Here is a 15,928-nt window from a genome sequence, read left to right on the forward strand (position 1 = left end):
AAATGACTGAATGAAAGACCAATATGCTGCTAAAATCAGACCACGGGGACAAAAACACCACAGAAAGTCACGATTGTGCGTTTTCGTGTGTCGAGCTGAGTGTGTGCGAGAGTCACGTGACCTCGGGTCGTCTCGCAGCTCGGCGATGGGATCGGTCTGTTGTCGCCCGAAGACTTTACATAAGCCGCTTTGTTCTCGGGTGCGATGTCAGTAAAGCTAACAGTGTGGAGGTGGATGATGACAGGCCGCTGTGTTCACACCTCGACTGCTGCTGCAGTTCAAACACGCTCTGCTCAGCCTAACCCGTAGCTTCAGTTCATAGAGAAACACAAACATTTAACCGGAGGCGGCGAAGTTCTTTAAACAGGAACCAGCCACACCGCTGTCTGGCAATTAAAGAAACCTAAATAGAACGAAGCCGTTGTCGGTTCGGCTCTCTGATCACGGCAGATGTTTCCTCCATCGTGTTGTAGGTGCAGGACTTGTCATCTCCTTTCTCCGTTTAAGGGTAGTGTAAAAAAAAAAGGATTTAAATCCTAAAATATTTCCTGATGCTGAGGAGGCCAGAGTGAAACTCTATCTGACATTATGATTAGTTTTAATAAAAGACTTGATACGAACAGTATTTGATCTGAAAACGTCATGGAAATCCGACCGACACTGGGTATCTGCCGGTCCCAAGAAGACTCAGTTCCCACAAAGAAAGACTCAGAAGGTATTAAAGAGTCTTAAGTTTCATTTACAAAGGTCCTGGATGGTTTTTCCCGCCTGCTGCAGACAGTAACATCATGATGGACAAGTGTTGATTTTAGCAAAAAACTGAAGGGACAAGTCGAGTATTTATTTTTCGACGTGGTTAATCCGTCCTTCTCCGCTGCTTATCTGGGTCCAGGCACGGACGGATTATGAGACGACGGGCCCGGTCGTGAGAAACGGGACCACAGAGACGTTTCTCACAAACCTGTCGAATGATTCTACTCCTGAAAACACAATCTGCATATTCCACAACAGCTCGTACATTCATCACATAAAAGGTCCGCTGTCTGCAAACGAGGCTCAAATGACTTCTCAAGACTCTCTAGAACCACCTCACTGTTTTTTCTTGATGCTGATTCTCACTCGCTCTCACTTGCAGAAAGTTGATTTGCAGCGTGAACAGCTTGATATTATTTCACTGCAGTGGCGGATTTTTCAGTAAAAGACAAAATGGCAAACAGCACATAAGCTGCAGATGAATCTCAGACAGTTTTGTTTGTTTTACCTATTTTTAAATTTCTAATCAAGACTTGACGACTTTCACTTGAATTAACTGAGTTCATTTTATGGCACCAGACCACGTGAAGTCATGTTGATAGCTCTTGGCCTCTTTGTTAGAGGTCAAATCGAACCCCGTGATTCACATTCACGATTACATTTCTTAATGCGGTAGATGCTTGTGTCCAAAGTGACGTACAACTGAGTTACATCCCAGGTTGTTCTCACATTCTAACTACGTTAAATGTTGAAACGTCTGATTTAGTCAGAAACCATCTCTCACTGTTTGTCTCCACCCGTTCAGCGAGGTCAGCATTGATAATATCACACTTTTTAAAAATTGAAATAAATGAATCAGCCCATGAATCGAAACCTGAACAGACCTGAACCTGCATGTCTGTTGGTCTGGGCTTTAAACATCACACTGGAAATATCATATCATTTGAAACCCTTGACTTCAGTCCATGGAACCAATCAATAAATCAGACAAACAATGTCAGTTGGAGAAGCTGTGACCTTATTTTTTACTGCCTACACGTTTTTATTCTAACGTCCCCCATCAGGTCAAACCTCCTCCAGGATCCATATATCATTTCCTCTGGAGAGTCGCAGCATTTTTTCTCTGGCGTGTCCGGTAGAGTATTACGTATCTAATCACTGAAGTAAATCAAAAATAAGGAGGAACAGGCAGCAGACTTAGAAATGAAATCAAAATTTATTGTTCCAAGCCGAAGTTACTGTAGATACTGTATTTGCCTCAGTGCAAAAATGTGGAGTCTGGTGCAGAGGATTTTCTTCCTGAAAAATCCAAAAAAATTTTCAATACATTTCAATAAATAAAAATCCAGCAGTGCCAATGCTGTTCTTCACTGGAACTACTTTCCATTGAAGAACGCTGTCCCTATGAAAATTGTCCAGAGTGTGGTCTGTGGAAACCACCCCTCCCACACCCAACCCCCCAACCTCATCGGACGAGGACCTTTAAAACCGGCGCCAGGTTCTGTGGAACAGTCAGACCTAACAGAGACAAGGCTGGTACTGCTAGCCTAATGCTAACAGGCTAACAGCTGAAGTCCAAATCCTGTTGGACCTGATGAGGGTTTAATTAGACTTTAATAAAGTTGAGCAGTTTGTTGAGTCTGTGTCGTTCTGCTGCTTGTCGTCCTCTTCTTCCCCCCTCTGGTTATCAGCTGCGGGAGTTAACCAGTCCTTGACCCAGAAAGGTCCATTTAATAAGACCTTCTGTTGATCGAAACAACAGCAATCAATGCACCGATCTACAGATTTAACAAGTGATCAGTCGACTCATGTCCAGGCCTCCTGTTCATGTCATGCGTGCAAATTCACCTGACCATTGCTTTCACTAATTCCGTCCTTTCACTGTCTCTGCTTCTCATTTAAATCTAGAGTGAATTTTGAGTCTCACAGAAAAACGGAATAGTTGTTGTTATGGTAAAAAATACTTTCGAATGTTAAAATGATAAACGCTGAACTGACGAGGCTTTAGTCTGGGAAAACAGCACCGAGTTTAACAGACTTTCTGACTCTTTATTGCCGGTCACACGTCATAACCTTGACACGGATTATAAACCATCAGGGAAACAATAAAGTTCCTTCAGGCTCCACCTAAATGATAACATGATAGGACTGTCCTCGTCCGATGGGGGTCCAGCAGGATTCCCGATCAATTATCAGCCTCTGTCTGGAGCCACGTGATGAAATGAAGGACACGTTTCACTGGACTGAGATGAAGCGGAACTAATCGTTGCTTTAAAACCACAGGTACTGAAATTACTTGTAGTTTTCCTAATGAAGAGAAAACACCTGATAGGTGACACCCGGTCAGACGCCCCTCGCACCTGCTTTCAGAAAACACTCGGCCTCTTTACACTTACAACGTCGCGGAGACAAAAAGGAAGTGAAGAAAGTCGTTTAACCAGTATACCTACCGATACGCGACCACATCTTAATCCTTTTCTATACAGGTGCAGTCTGCCGCTCATACACACATCATACTACCGCTTATAAATACGCCAAGGTCTCTTTAGAATGAACCGGGAAAAAAGTAACAAAAAACCTTCGACTGCAATTAGTCATAAAATGACCAGTAATTGTTGAATCTCATTGAATTATACAGAGAGGTATTGGGGCAGATCTGGATCATTTACTGTGAATTTCCATTTTTCCCTCTGAAGTCCGGTGTGTGTTGTTTGACACTGGCCTTGGCCGAGGTCTGCGCTCTACTGAGTACATTTTCTAGTTTTATATATGTCTGTTTGTTTGTTTTTTCCAGCGGCATTACCATTAAATGTACTGAACCAATTTGCACCAAACTTGGTGGAGGGATGGGACATGGTCCTGGGAAGAACCCATTACGTTTCGGTGTGGATCCGGTTAAAGGGGCAGATCCAGTAATTCTTTTATTGCCTTCCTTGACGTTGCGAGACGGGGCGTTTTTCGACATTTTCGTTGACATTTGGCCTTGGCGGAGGTGCGTGTTCCACTGAGTGCCATTCTAGTTTTCAATAATTTTGAGCTTGTTCGCAGTTAAATGAGCCCACGGTTGTTGTTGCCCCCCCTCCCAATTTTTTAGTCAATGAATGTATTTACTTTTCACTTCAAAATATTGAATTTTTCCAAACTATTGTAAACAACCATATCTTCAGTGTGATGCATTAAATCAGTGAGTTATAGGTGAATGCCATCAAGTTTATTATCCTGTCGTAGTTTTTTTCTTTTCTTTTCCTGTTCTCACAACGCTAACAGGGGCCTCTTTAAACCAGGTCCCGGGTGTAACCTAACCCCCAAAAACCCCCCAACACTCTGCTATTGAATCAAAGACACAATCTGCAGGAGATGATCAGTCAGCATCACACACTAGCAAAAATCCCTCGTTTGTCCGTTTTAAACCCATGTTAAGTCATCTCTTAACACGAGCAAAACCTCAGCCAGTAGTTCAAGGTTATTGCAGTCATTTTCCAAAACAAGTTAAAAAAAACTCTATCGTCAGGTGCAGTTTTCTTGTCTTTAGTGCAGTGATCAGTCTTAATTTGTGTCTGGTTTCAAGATGTTGACCCTCATTTCTGGAAAACAGCTGAAACGAAAGGACACTGCACTGAAAAACAGATTTATGATCTCCAGACTGTCTGAATATTTAATAAATGACAGTTCAGACAGGTGCATGTCATAGAGAAGCTGCTTCTTTACAAGGTTTAAACTTGGGCTAAATTGGGCAAAATACTGTTATTGAATTGTCTATGTGTACTTTTGTTTGCAAACTCGCTTGCCATAAATTGGCCCTTGAGGGACAGATAAAGTATTTTGAATTGAAGCTGTTTCTTTTAATATAGAGAGAGTTTTAGGTTGAATAAAATCAAATGAAAACAAACACAGGGCAGAGCAGGGAATCTAGACGGCGTCTGAAACACTGATGTTGGCCAGAAGCCGCTCTCTTTCTCTCCCCTGGTTAGTTTTACAGCCTCCCTCTCTCTCTGCTGTAAATCGATGTGAAAGCCATCGTGTCCTGTTCTGCTTGGCTGTGCAATAATGACGCTGGTGAGGAGAAACGACCTGGCGGGCAGCTCTCACCTCCAAACCCTCAGACTACCGCTTCCACACAGCTCACAGTCAGAGCCTCATCTCGACACAGTCAACAGCAGCTGCGCAGAAAATGAGATTCATAGTCTCACGTTCAGCCTTTTAAATGGGAAAAAATCAGCAGATGTGGTGAGATGTTTCCACATTTCTTCACTTTGTCTTTAGGAATTTTTTAGAGAGATTTTTGTTTTGTTTTGTAAACTAAAATATGTTGAAATATTCTCAACCCACGGGCTGTTTGACCCCTGACCTTTCAAAATTTCCACACTTACGAAGGAAATATAAGAATTTCCTTGTCACATTGTTAGAAAACGTCCTGTCCTCATTCCTGTCCCCCACAGGACGAACCCTTCTAATTCTAATGACTCCGCGATCTTTCCTCCAGCGCCATCCTCGTGACAAACTTTACATTTTTAGCTCCACCACTTATGAGACTCTAAGAAGGGATAAGTCATCGGGATGTTGTTTGTTCCTATCGAGGCTGTAATGAACCCTGAAGCCTGTAGGGGGCGCTGACGGGACTCTTAGCGGGGGTTGTGGCGCCGAGCTGAGCCGTCAGCAGCCACGACGACGACGCGGACCGAGCTGGAACTGTGTGAGTGTTTTTCCACAGCGCAGCACGGCAAAGTGAAAGGCTTTGTTTACCGTGATGAGGTGTTGGAGGTGGTGCTGGCTTCTGTCACCTGCAGCTGTTTTCAGCTCACTGTGCTTTTCGCTTTTCTCTGTTTGCACCAATCCTCCCTGCCACGCTTAAAAAATGTTGACAAGTTAGCGCAGAATATGTCAATACCTTATTGTGCAGACTTGTTTGTATTGAAGAAGAACACTAAAGAAGCTCCACTGATGCGATGATGAACACATTACACACGTCTCCTGCTGCTGATACGTCACATTAAAAGCTTTCCAATTGCAGGAGGCTTTTATTGTGAAGCAGCAGGAAAACACAACTCTGATGCAGCTGAAGCAGATGAGTAAACAGAACAATGAGGCTGAGAGTTGGATCAGGAACACAGGAGTGGAGCTAAACTCCAAACCACGGAGATTTAGGTAGAAGCTACAAGAACTAAAAACAGAGATTTCTGGGATCAAAAAATCTCAGGTGTCCAGCACAGACACTCCTGTGTTTAACTTCACAGGACGCAGCTTGTTTGAAGGAGAAGACCATCAGGGGTTGACCATGTTCAGCACTGATACGAAGCCGCCACAGTATATCCTGCTGTGAGGACGCATGTTCCACTGCCTCCACCCCCATAACACCACAATGTGTCAATGTGTGGATTTTCTTACCTTTAGACAGAGCCAGGCTAGCTGTTAAGCCCTGTTTCCAATCTCTATGCTAAGCTAAACCTACTGGCTGGCTGCTGGATTTAGCTCCTAACTCAGCAGGAAAGAGAATTGGCATGTTTCCCAAACTACTCAGCCACTGTATCTTTTGCTGGTTCACATAGTAGGTTGGTATATTCTCTCTCTTCTTTCTTCTCTATAATTAATATGAAATTACGGTTTGTTTTTGAGAAATTGTTAAGAAATAATTTGTATTTAAAGGTGTTCTGAAATCTAAATTAAAGCAGCTATAATTAATATTTTAATAATGACAGTGTAACAAATGACAATGGAAAAGGAGTCTCTGGTAGTGATGAACCTACAGAGAACTACGAGCTGAATCTTCGGCTCCCCTCGGCTTCACGGAGCTTCACAGTGAGTTTCAGCTCATTGTTTATCTGCTCTGGTTCACTCTCTTCGCTCTCATAGCGTCGTTTTCAGCAGCAGCAGCCAGATGTTTTCAGAGAAATGGCTGTAAAAAAGCCCCTGTCCACCACCTGATATGCAGCAAACAGCAGACAGACCCAGTCAGAGACCAGCTGGTGAACATAGTGGAGCATTTAGCAGCTGAGGAGCCAGATGTTTCCCTCAGGAGCTGGTGGAGACCAAAACCAGAGCTAAAAGAGAGGGAGTACTGGACTTGAATTCATCAGGTGGACACAGACACCAGATCCAGATGAATCATCATGTTGCTCTGTAACTGCTGGATGTGGAAATAAGCAGCTGTTTGCTAATAAGCTCAACATATCAACTTAAAATGTGATGATATGTCAGTGATTTTTTTACAGCTTTTTTTCTGCTGAAAACAAGTGTCCAAAAAAATCAGTAAATGCAGGTTTAAGGCTGTAATAACAGAGTTCTTTAAATGTTTAGGACCGAGAGTCCCTGCGGACTGTGGGACTGATGTGTATTAGAGCAGAGAGCAGTCTCAGCCTGCTGTATATTAAAAACAGAGCACAGGAGCAGCAGTCTAATATATTGTTTGTATCAGAGGAAACAGACCAGCGGTGGTTGAACATTATTAGTTCTCTCACGTTCTGTGTTCCTCTCTTCTCATCACCTCTGTGAGCTCTCCGATAGAACCGTCCACCTGCTGCTGCTTAGCCCACACGATCCAATTTCAGCAGGTCAGGAGCTCACTGAATCACCGAGGGGAAAACCCCGCCGCCGCCGCCGCCGCCGCCACCCTGCGCTGTCGCTGCAGAATAAAGACACACTCAGGCCGTCGTCAGCTTCAGCAGAGGTCAAATGTAGCAAATAGTCCCACGGTACCGTTGATGTACGTTAAAAGTCAATTATCTGACGCTTTTGACACATTTATTAAAAGCAAGTACAGCAGTAATGTCACCTTCAGTTCAGAAGCAGAAGAAACACCTGGATGACTGACACACCTGCCATAGCTATAGGAAATTATAGGACCATACCACTGTTTTTATGTGTGTTAGACCAGTAGTTCCCATCTTTTCCTACCTTAACCCACCTTAAAAGTTTTGAAAAGTTTTAATTACTACTTTTAGGCCGAAATGTGTCGAGATTCTGAGTGGCCAGAAGTCATATTGCAGCTAATAGACACACACAGCAGTTTCATACAAAATTAATAAGGTATTGTTTTAACAGCAAACACCTCATAGTATGTTTAAGGACTTGTTTGTTTACTGGAAAAGGACTTTAATTTGGGACTGAGTTCATCTTTATGCGTCAAAAGTGGCCTCTGCTTCTTTTAGAGAACACATCAGGGTTTTTTTTCTTTTCCAAAACAGACTCACGTTACCAAATATGTTTGGAGTAGAGGAGTTTTTTTTTTTCTTTTTTCTCTCTCCCCTCATGTTTGTCTTTACACACCAAAGTAATTTGAATAAAGATCCTTAATCCTGAACTGTCTTCGCATTCTCTACACAGACATTAAGATCAAAGCTTTAGAGAAAGGATTCTGACATAATTTCTTTCTTTTTTCCAGTCAGGTGTCAGAGCTCTGTACAGCACAGAGATGTTTCTTTAATAATGAATGAACTTGTTTTAACAGCAGAAGCAGCAGATGCTCAATCAACACACTTTCAGATGTGAGTTCTCCATTTGACACTGTTAAACGTGCAGTTTTAAACGATGGCCTGAAGCTCTGGGTGGAACTCTTATTCACATCTGGTCTCGGATCTTTTGGCGTCGCAACACGCAACATGAAACATTTCCTCAGCATGCATCACCTGGTGGTTCCCTCAGGGCTCAATTAACATGTTAGCCAGCAGAGAACATGCTAATGCTAAGTGAGTCCCTACCTCTCGCCGCTAGCTGGCCTACAACTCTCAGTTGGCAAGCAAGCTAATGCTAGCCTGGTCATTAATGGGACAATAAGTCTCCACAGTTTATTAATAGCTGTATTATCATGTATCAAGTCGTCCTGTCTCCTAAATGTGTGTAAACCATGTCTCTTTTATGGAGCAGTTTATACTCTATTGAAGCTTCCTTCTCTCTGTTTTTGAGTCTCCATTCCCTCAAAGAACAGCACTGTCAAGACTTTTTTTTGTGAAACTGTTCCAATCTTTCTCTGGTTTAATGTCTTTTAACAGATTGTCTTCCGGAAGATCAGTGATGTGAAGCGTGAGGAGGAGGAGATGTTAAAGAGGAAGAACGAGGCTCCTCTGAATCTCCCTCCGGACCACCCAGTCCGACGACTCTTCCAGCGTTTCCGACAGCAAAAGGAAGCCCGACTTGCCGCCGAGCGGGTTGGTCAGGGTGCCAGTGATGTGGAAAAAGGTGTCGTTCAGCTAGAGCAGGCCAGAGGTCCAGAGGTCCTGGCCTCCACCAGTATTGTCATGTTGACAGAGTGCCCAGCCACAACAGCCACCTCCTCGACGTCCTCCACATCCTCTTCATGCAGGACCTCTAGCCGAGTCATGCTCCACACTCCCGCCACCCAAAATGGAAACCTGACCGGCTGCAAATCCGCAGAGCCACCAAAAGCTAAAGGCTGGGGACGATTCAAGGAGTCAGTTGTAAAGGCCGAGTCATGGAGCAGCGTTTCCAAGGCCGAGTCTATGGAAACGCTGCCCGATAGAACTAAGTCTCATGACGAGATGTCCCTCAAGAAAACCGACTCCTGCGACAGTGGCATCACAAAGAGCGACCTCCGTTTGGACAATGTTGGCGATGCCAGAACACCACAGGAGAGGAGTCCAGTTCAGTCTGAAGAGAAGAGGGTCTTCTGTCCGATACCGGAGCAGAGCATGCAAGCCTGTTTCCTTGAGCTGAAACAAGAATTAAGAGGAGACATCAGATCTCTGAACAGTCGCATGGCAGCGCTGGAAGGTCAGTTAGCCGAGATGCTTCGACTTCTGAAATCCAGGAAGTCGTCGGGCTCCTTCTTCGAGATCTCACGGCCACCCTCCCCCGACTCCGATAAGGACAGCTTCTCTTAAACTCGACGTGGAATCAGTCCATGAGAATCAAACCTGAACAGTTCAGCTTACAGATGTTAGAGAAGAGCTTCTAGCTGCAGTGTGAAGCTTTGCTGATGGTGGTCAATGACCATATCACACAGATGACAAAAGCACTTTGTTAAGTTCGTAGCATCATTCCGCCGTTCAAGACGTTGCAGACTGAAATGACGTCAAACTGGAATGACGATGAGTCCGATTTTTACTTTGGTCAGAGATTATAGGAAGAGTCATGGCAGTAACAATGGCACTTTTGGTTCTCAGGAGAGTTTGGAGCCTGCAGACCTTTAAAGGATATCGGCAATAATAACAGATGGCTTAAATGTTATTCTTTTAAAAGGGACTTTGGCACTGTGATTTGGTGACGACTTTGACCTGGTCTCACGAAGTCTGGTCCACAAACTCTGTTTAGCTGCTCAGAGCCTCCAGATACCGAAGGGTCCACTCTCATTGGCAAGACTGGTAGAATGCTGGAATCAAGCAGAGACATATCCCATTGATTCAGTGAAAGTAAAAGTGAAGATAGATGTTAATGTAATCTTGGGTAAAATTGTGAAATGGGAGAAGCTGAAATTTACAGTCCATGAGGATGACTACAGTTTAGACAAACTACTGGAAGAGGCCAATTTGAGAAGCATTCTTGTTTCTATAAAGTCCCAAACCTTTAAAACTGTCAAAAACATAATGGTGGCCATGGTTTCGCTGGCTCCACATTTTGCTGGTAGTTTTTCTGGGTAGCAATGTTTGAGAATTGACGGCTGCAGAACATCATATCAAAGCCACGGCCATGTGATTGGTTGTTAAGAGCGTCAGTCAAAAGACTGCCTTTCAGTCAAAGCAGGAGGCTGTTGAACTGGTAAAAGAACACTGTGGACCAGACTTTCAGCTGATGGTCAAACGGTTTTGCTCAGTGAGACATGCTATCTGACCAGAGAAACTGACATTAGCACCATTTTCCTCTGAGAATTTGGGATTTATCACCACTTTCATGCAGACTGAAACACTGTGTGTTAAGACTTCAGTGAGAAGTCTCTGATGAATTGGATCAGCAGTGTTTTTTACTGTATATCCAGAGTGAATGTGAAAGATTTAATGCAGCACGGTAGAAATGAAGCCCTAAATGTTTCTGATGTTGATGTTTCATTCTTGCACAGAGCTGGACGTTTGACTGGTTAGTCTTGATTTTTGATTTTGTTTTTATAAAGTTGCATGTTTCCAAGTTAGTGAGTCTCCAGCTCTGAATGGAGATCAGGTCTAACACATCCAAATTCAAACACATTAATAATTGAGTTCTTCAATTTAAAAGAACAGACATATTTGATGCTTATAATTCTGATGTCTATGGTTGCCTAAATGCATCTGAATTTTTAGTGTAATATGTTTGGACTTACAGTACATATGCTCTTTAATTTAGGTATTTGAAAGAAATCGTTGATGTTATTTAAAAATATATAGTATTTAGACCCCAGTGTAAATGTTTCCACCTGGCATTAACATGGGATCTGTATCTGGATATGTTATCAGCATAATGACATTTATTCACAGGCCTTTGCTTGGTATTAAGCAGCATTCTCCTCATCTCCGTTCTGCCCACAGTGTGATCTGATTTCAACATGTAAGCTAGGTAGGCCGGGTCAGCAGTCTTTTCAGCCACATGGCGCATCTTGGGTCAAGGGAAGTTATGCAAAATACTCTCGAGGGACCACTATGACATGTAAGGTCAGGGTCACGTGGCAGACGGAGACAGTTAAAAGCTAACCAGGCTCACTTTTGCTGTAAGAGGATAATCAGATCCAGTGGAGTGGCTTCCTAGCACTGGAGCCAATTCGGCCCACGACCCTCGTGTTTTTCATCGTAGTACTGGAGAGACTCTTGAAGTGATGCTGCTGTGCGAGCTCTACCTATTTTTCCTTGCTGAGCAGGGACTCATCAGTGGCTTTTATTTTGACAGGCAGCTTGAGATAACAGGGTGGATTCTCATTTTTAAAATGTGTCCAAACTGAACAGATGTCATTTATGCCTGACCTAAACCACCTCCAGATCTGGTCTGGCCTACCTGATTGCATTTTCACCTGCATTAACGTGTTTTCCCTGATCCAAATCAGATATCTTGACTCAGATCACATGCAAATACTAGGTGGAAGTGGGGTATTATAGGTATTATATAATTTGGAGTTCTCTATCAGCAACCAAAACCAGTTGATTGGATGTAGTTTGTGGTGTTTATGGTCTGCCTGTTTCATTTCCAGTTCTTGTTTTCGATATGCCCAATATAACTGCTGGAAGATTTGATTTCTGTCTAATAGGCAGACTCCGTCATGCTGGGAAACAACCATCAGACCGGTGCTGTAAGAGTGTGGATTAGAGCTGGTGAGTTTTTCTGCATTTGCACACACATGGTCCGACTGGATGACTGTAAAGGGGTTGAAAATTTGGGGAATTACAGAACACTGTAGACGGTAATGTTACCGTCCGGCCCGAACACTGCAGCCTGTCACCTAAACTCTGTACACGACGACTGTATCAGTCTGATGAAGTTTCCTTGCAGTCATGAAGTATTCGGTGTTGCTTCAAGTTTTAATTATCTGAAATAAGTGGCTGCCTTAAACTAAGTGAAAGTTAGCTTCTTCTCATCATCCTCTGCTCGTTTTTCAGAATTTAAAATACACTTATTTAAAAATACACTCCCTGATTTTTGCCAAGTAGCATCCTGAATGTGAAAAGTAGTGAAATCTGTTCAGATTTCATGAACAATTAAAGCTGCATCGACTAACATTTGAACGCTGGAGGGGCTGAAAGTTTCCAAAACAACAACAGAAGTGTATTTTTGTGTTATGAAGCAGGTCACCCGTACGTTTTGGTCATTGGCACCAGTCTTTTAGGTAAAACGTTTCTGTGTTCGAGGAGCATGTCAGTCAGTGCCTCCTCTGGGAGAAATGTCGTACCTCTCCTCAAACGTTTACATCTTTGTTATGATTTTGTGAGTCTGCTTCGTTGTGCGTTCACTGCTGGAGGACGTTGTTTCTTCTCCAGAACCCGCTGGCCGTGCCTCTGAAGGCTCAGCCTGAACGGCGGCAAGTCGTAGCAACAGGGGAAACTGCAGGGGAAACATGTTGAGGGATACACAAAGGTGAACGATGAACTGATGCGTTCGGAAAACAAGTGTCTCCACGTTTTCACCTCTGGACAAATGTCCACAGAAGAGCGACAGCGGCGACTGGTGATCAGTCGTCTGCTGTCATTCGTGCACTCAAACCCGCTGAATGTCTCAGCACTGATCCTCCATGTTGTTTTTTTAAGTCTACCAGATGTTCATGGATCGCCAGTTCTTCCTTTGGATTTAGCTTCGACATCTTCATTGTGCCTCCCTCCAAGTTCCAATGCTTTCAGCGCAGTCAGCCTTAATGATTTTATATGCAACGGTTTCCCCTTGAAACACGACTGGTTTCACTCGTCTCTCCCTCCTCTAGTCAGCTGGTCACGTTTGCATCCAACACGTCTCGTCAGTCATCAGGTTATTCTGAGAGCCCAGACACAACAGCGATTCAGGCAGAAATCGATCCGATTGATTGACATCAGTGGCTTTGCTTACAGAGGCAAAATAGATTTGAAGATTTTTCCATAGAGTTTATACATATCTCGTACAGTGCTCCTCAGAGGAGAGAAGAGTTGAATGAACTGTTAACTTATCGTCCGGCCAAGAGCTGAAAACTTAAGTCACCACCGTTAACTTAAAAAGTGACATTGCTGATATTTGCTACATCGCTCAGCGTGAGGGGTCCAGCACCACCCAAAATTTTGGTGTGAACAGTCATGGAGGCTGAGTGTCCTTAAAAGTGTCTCCAAACGAACTGACGAATGCAGCTGACCTGCGACAATAAAGCTCAGTGCTGATCTCGGTTTATTCTCCCTGCTTTCCTCCATGGGTATTCCACTGACTTCCTGTCGTGTGGTTGCTAGCCTCACCTTCATCGCCACAACACCCACCACTGGCCACCACAGTTTGTGCGAGCTCCTCTGTAGTGTCTCTGAGTTCTCCCACAGGTTTCTGAGGGGATGCTCTGAATCCTGGAGTTTGGGTTTTACTGCTCGTCACCATCTCTGTCAGCTACTGGAAAATCCTGATATGGGGTGAAATCCGTGTGGAGCTGAGACATTACAAGCAGCAACCATCACAGCTGAGTGTGATAGGCTGACGCCCATGTTAATTGAGGTAAATTCACCCCCCAAACATATTTTGTCTTTATCATCTTTGTATCTCCTTAATGGAACATTCATTAGGAATTTTATATTTACTATTTACTGAGAGCAGGACTTTGTATTTGAAGATAAAAGTTGAGGTTTTCCAGTTCATTTTGACACAATCAGAGATTTCGTGGTCCTGAATCTAGTGGATGTCAGAGAAACTACAGCTGAATGCAGTGATGCTAGAATGATACCTTACGTGTCCACATGGGTGACGGGTTTTCCATTTGACGTAAATTTCATCATCTTGCTATGTCCGCGAAGGTCTGCGAAGCCAAATTTATGACCGCATGACCATGTCTATCTAGACAAACACCCATCATAGACAGAATAGCATCCATGGTCGTTTTGAGTTTAACCGGCCCTTTTAAGCTCTGGCTTCAACACGGAGCTGAACTGAGCACTCACAGAGGAGTGTTTGCTCCCCGATCCCGGCATTATTTAACAGCAGATTTTAGTCAAACTAGATTGATAACGTAGAATAAATCCTATTTTTTTATAATAAAAAGTTATGTTCTGCGGCTTTAAGTTGAGTATCATCTGCAAACATGATAACGGAACAAACGTAGGCTTATCTACAATTACCATCAAATCCAGTCACAACTGAGAACTTAAGCGCTAAAACATCAAATGTCCGGAGCATCATGACACATTTGATGCTTTATTCCTGCTAATCAGTGGAAACGTAACTTGACATTTAAAAATGTACTCACCTGAAATGTCTAAATGATAATCTGAGATGTACGTTTGTCTTGACTTTGGTATCTCTTGTATCCTGTGTAGGTGTGATATATAATATATCGTCATAATATGCAATTATTGCCATGTATGCTGTTCATACTGAGAGACTGGTTGTTGTTTGTGGTACTTAGTTTATCTCACGCCGTCCCACAAGCCCTGCCGGTATTGACACTGATGCACTTTGGTCGTCTGTCGTCCCTGCATGACGCTGGTGTCTGAAACCCGTGTTTTGTTTTGTTTGGGTTTTTATTTTGTTTTGTTACGTTTTGTTTTTTAAGGAAAGACTGAAACTGATTGACTTTGCCTTGCTTCTTAAATATCTGAAGGACTTTGAGGTTTCGTTCTCTCTAAACTTTACTACCTTCTGCTGTGGGTCACATGTATGTAGCAACCGCCGTCTGTGCATGAAGAGCACCTCTGTGTTAAAATGGTACAAAGTCTCTATCAGTATCACGTATGTGCTGTTTTGGAAATTCACAACTTGGAGGAAAAGCTTGAGAGAAACCTTGTTGTAACCACAGATATATTCTGAATTTGTTCTTCACTTATTGTCAGGAATGAAAACTGTATCAGCACAAAGAGTATTTATAAAAACTCGTATCAAATGTCAACAATAAATTATTTTATACTTTGTAATTTTTGTAGTTTGGTTTCTTTTTTTTTTGGAGCGGTTTCCATTTAACTTCTGCTCGGAATGATGAACTGATTTTGACAACAAATCATTCTGGTTTTGAGGAAACAGCTCATACGCGAAAGGGAATGTACGCACATCTAAACAAGAACCAGGTGGATTGTCATTGCTTTCCAAAACAACACATTTGAACATTACAAAAACACTTGTGAGTGTTTTCGGATCTTTTGCCCTGATTGACAGGATGATACTGTTTGCGCATCGAGGGTTGCAGTCAATCGGTCACTTTATTTCTCCCCTGGGGGTAATTGGTTTATCTTGTGAAACAAACGCAAGATAAAACCACAAAAAGCATAAGCACAAAATAGAAGTGGGTAAAAACAGTTTAAAAATATATTACATTTGATTAAAAAATGCAAAATCGTGAAAACAAAAACACTCAAATGAGCATTTTTCTGATCTGCCGCCTCGGTGGTAAAAGTGTGGTTAAGTTTGGTTACTTGTTGGAGGTTAGACAAAGATGGCGGACGTGGTCAAAATAAAGCAACATTTACTGTTGGTCTCCTGCGTCCAAGTCTGACATTTTGATCTAGTTTTAGTCTCTTCACAAAAATGCGTTTTAGTTTTAGTCAAATGTTTGCCATTTGATTTTTGTTGACGGCGTCGTTCTTGTCTACCGTGAGGTTAGTGGAAAAACCAGCGTCTA

General features: G+C 43.0%; 1 protein-coding gene across 1 annotated transcript in view; it reads left to right on the forward strand.

Annotated features, from left to right (window-relative positions):
- Positions 1–15,187, forward strand: part of kcnh1b (potassium voltage-gated channel, subfamily H (eag-related), member 1b) — a 60,837-nt gene extending 45,650 nt beyond the window's left edge. The window contains exon 11 of the mRNA XM_040147171.1: positions 8,739–15,187. Within this exon, the coding sequence (XP_040003105.1) occupies positions 8,739–9,587 (849 nt within the window). The 3' untranslated portion in view covers positions 9,588–15,187. The remainder of the gene's footprint in view (positions 1–8,738) is intronic.
- Positions 15,188–15,928: the final 741 nt, after the last annotated feature.

This window comes from Xiphias gladius, chromosome 15 (genome assembly GCF_016859285.1).
Source record: "Xiphias gladius isolate SHS-SW01 ecotype Sanya breed wild chromosome 15, ASM1685928v1, whole genome shotgun sequence".
In the NCBI taxonomy this organism is placed as follows: Eukaryota; Metazoa; Chordata; class Actinopteri; order Istiophoriformes; family Xiphiidae; genus Xiphias; species Xiphias gladius.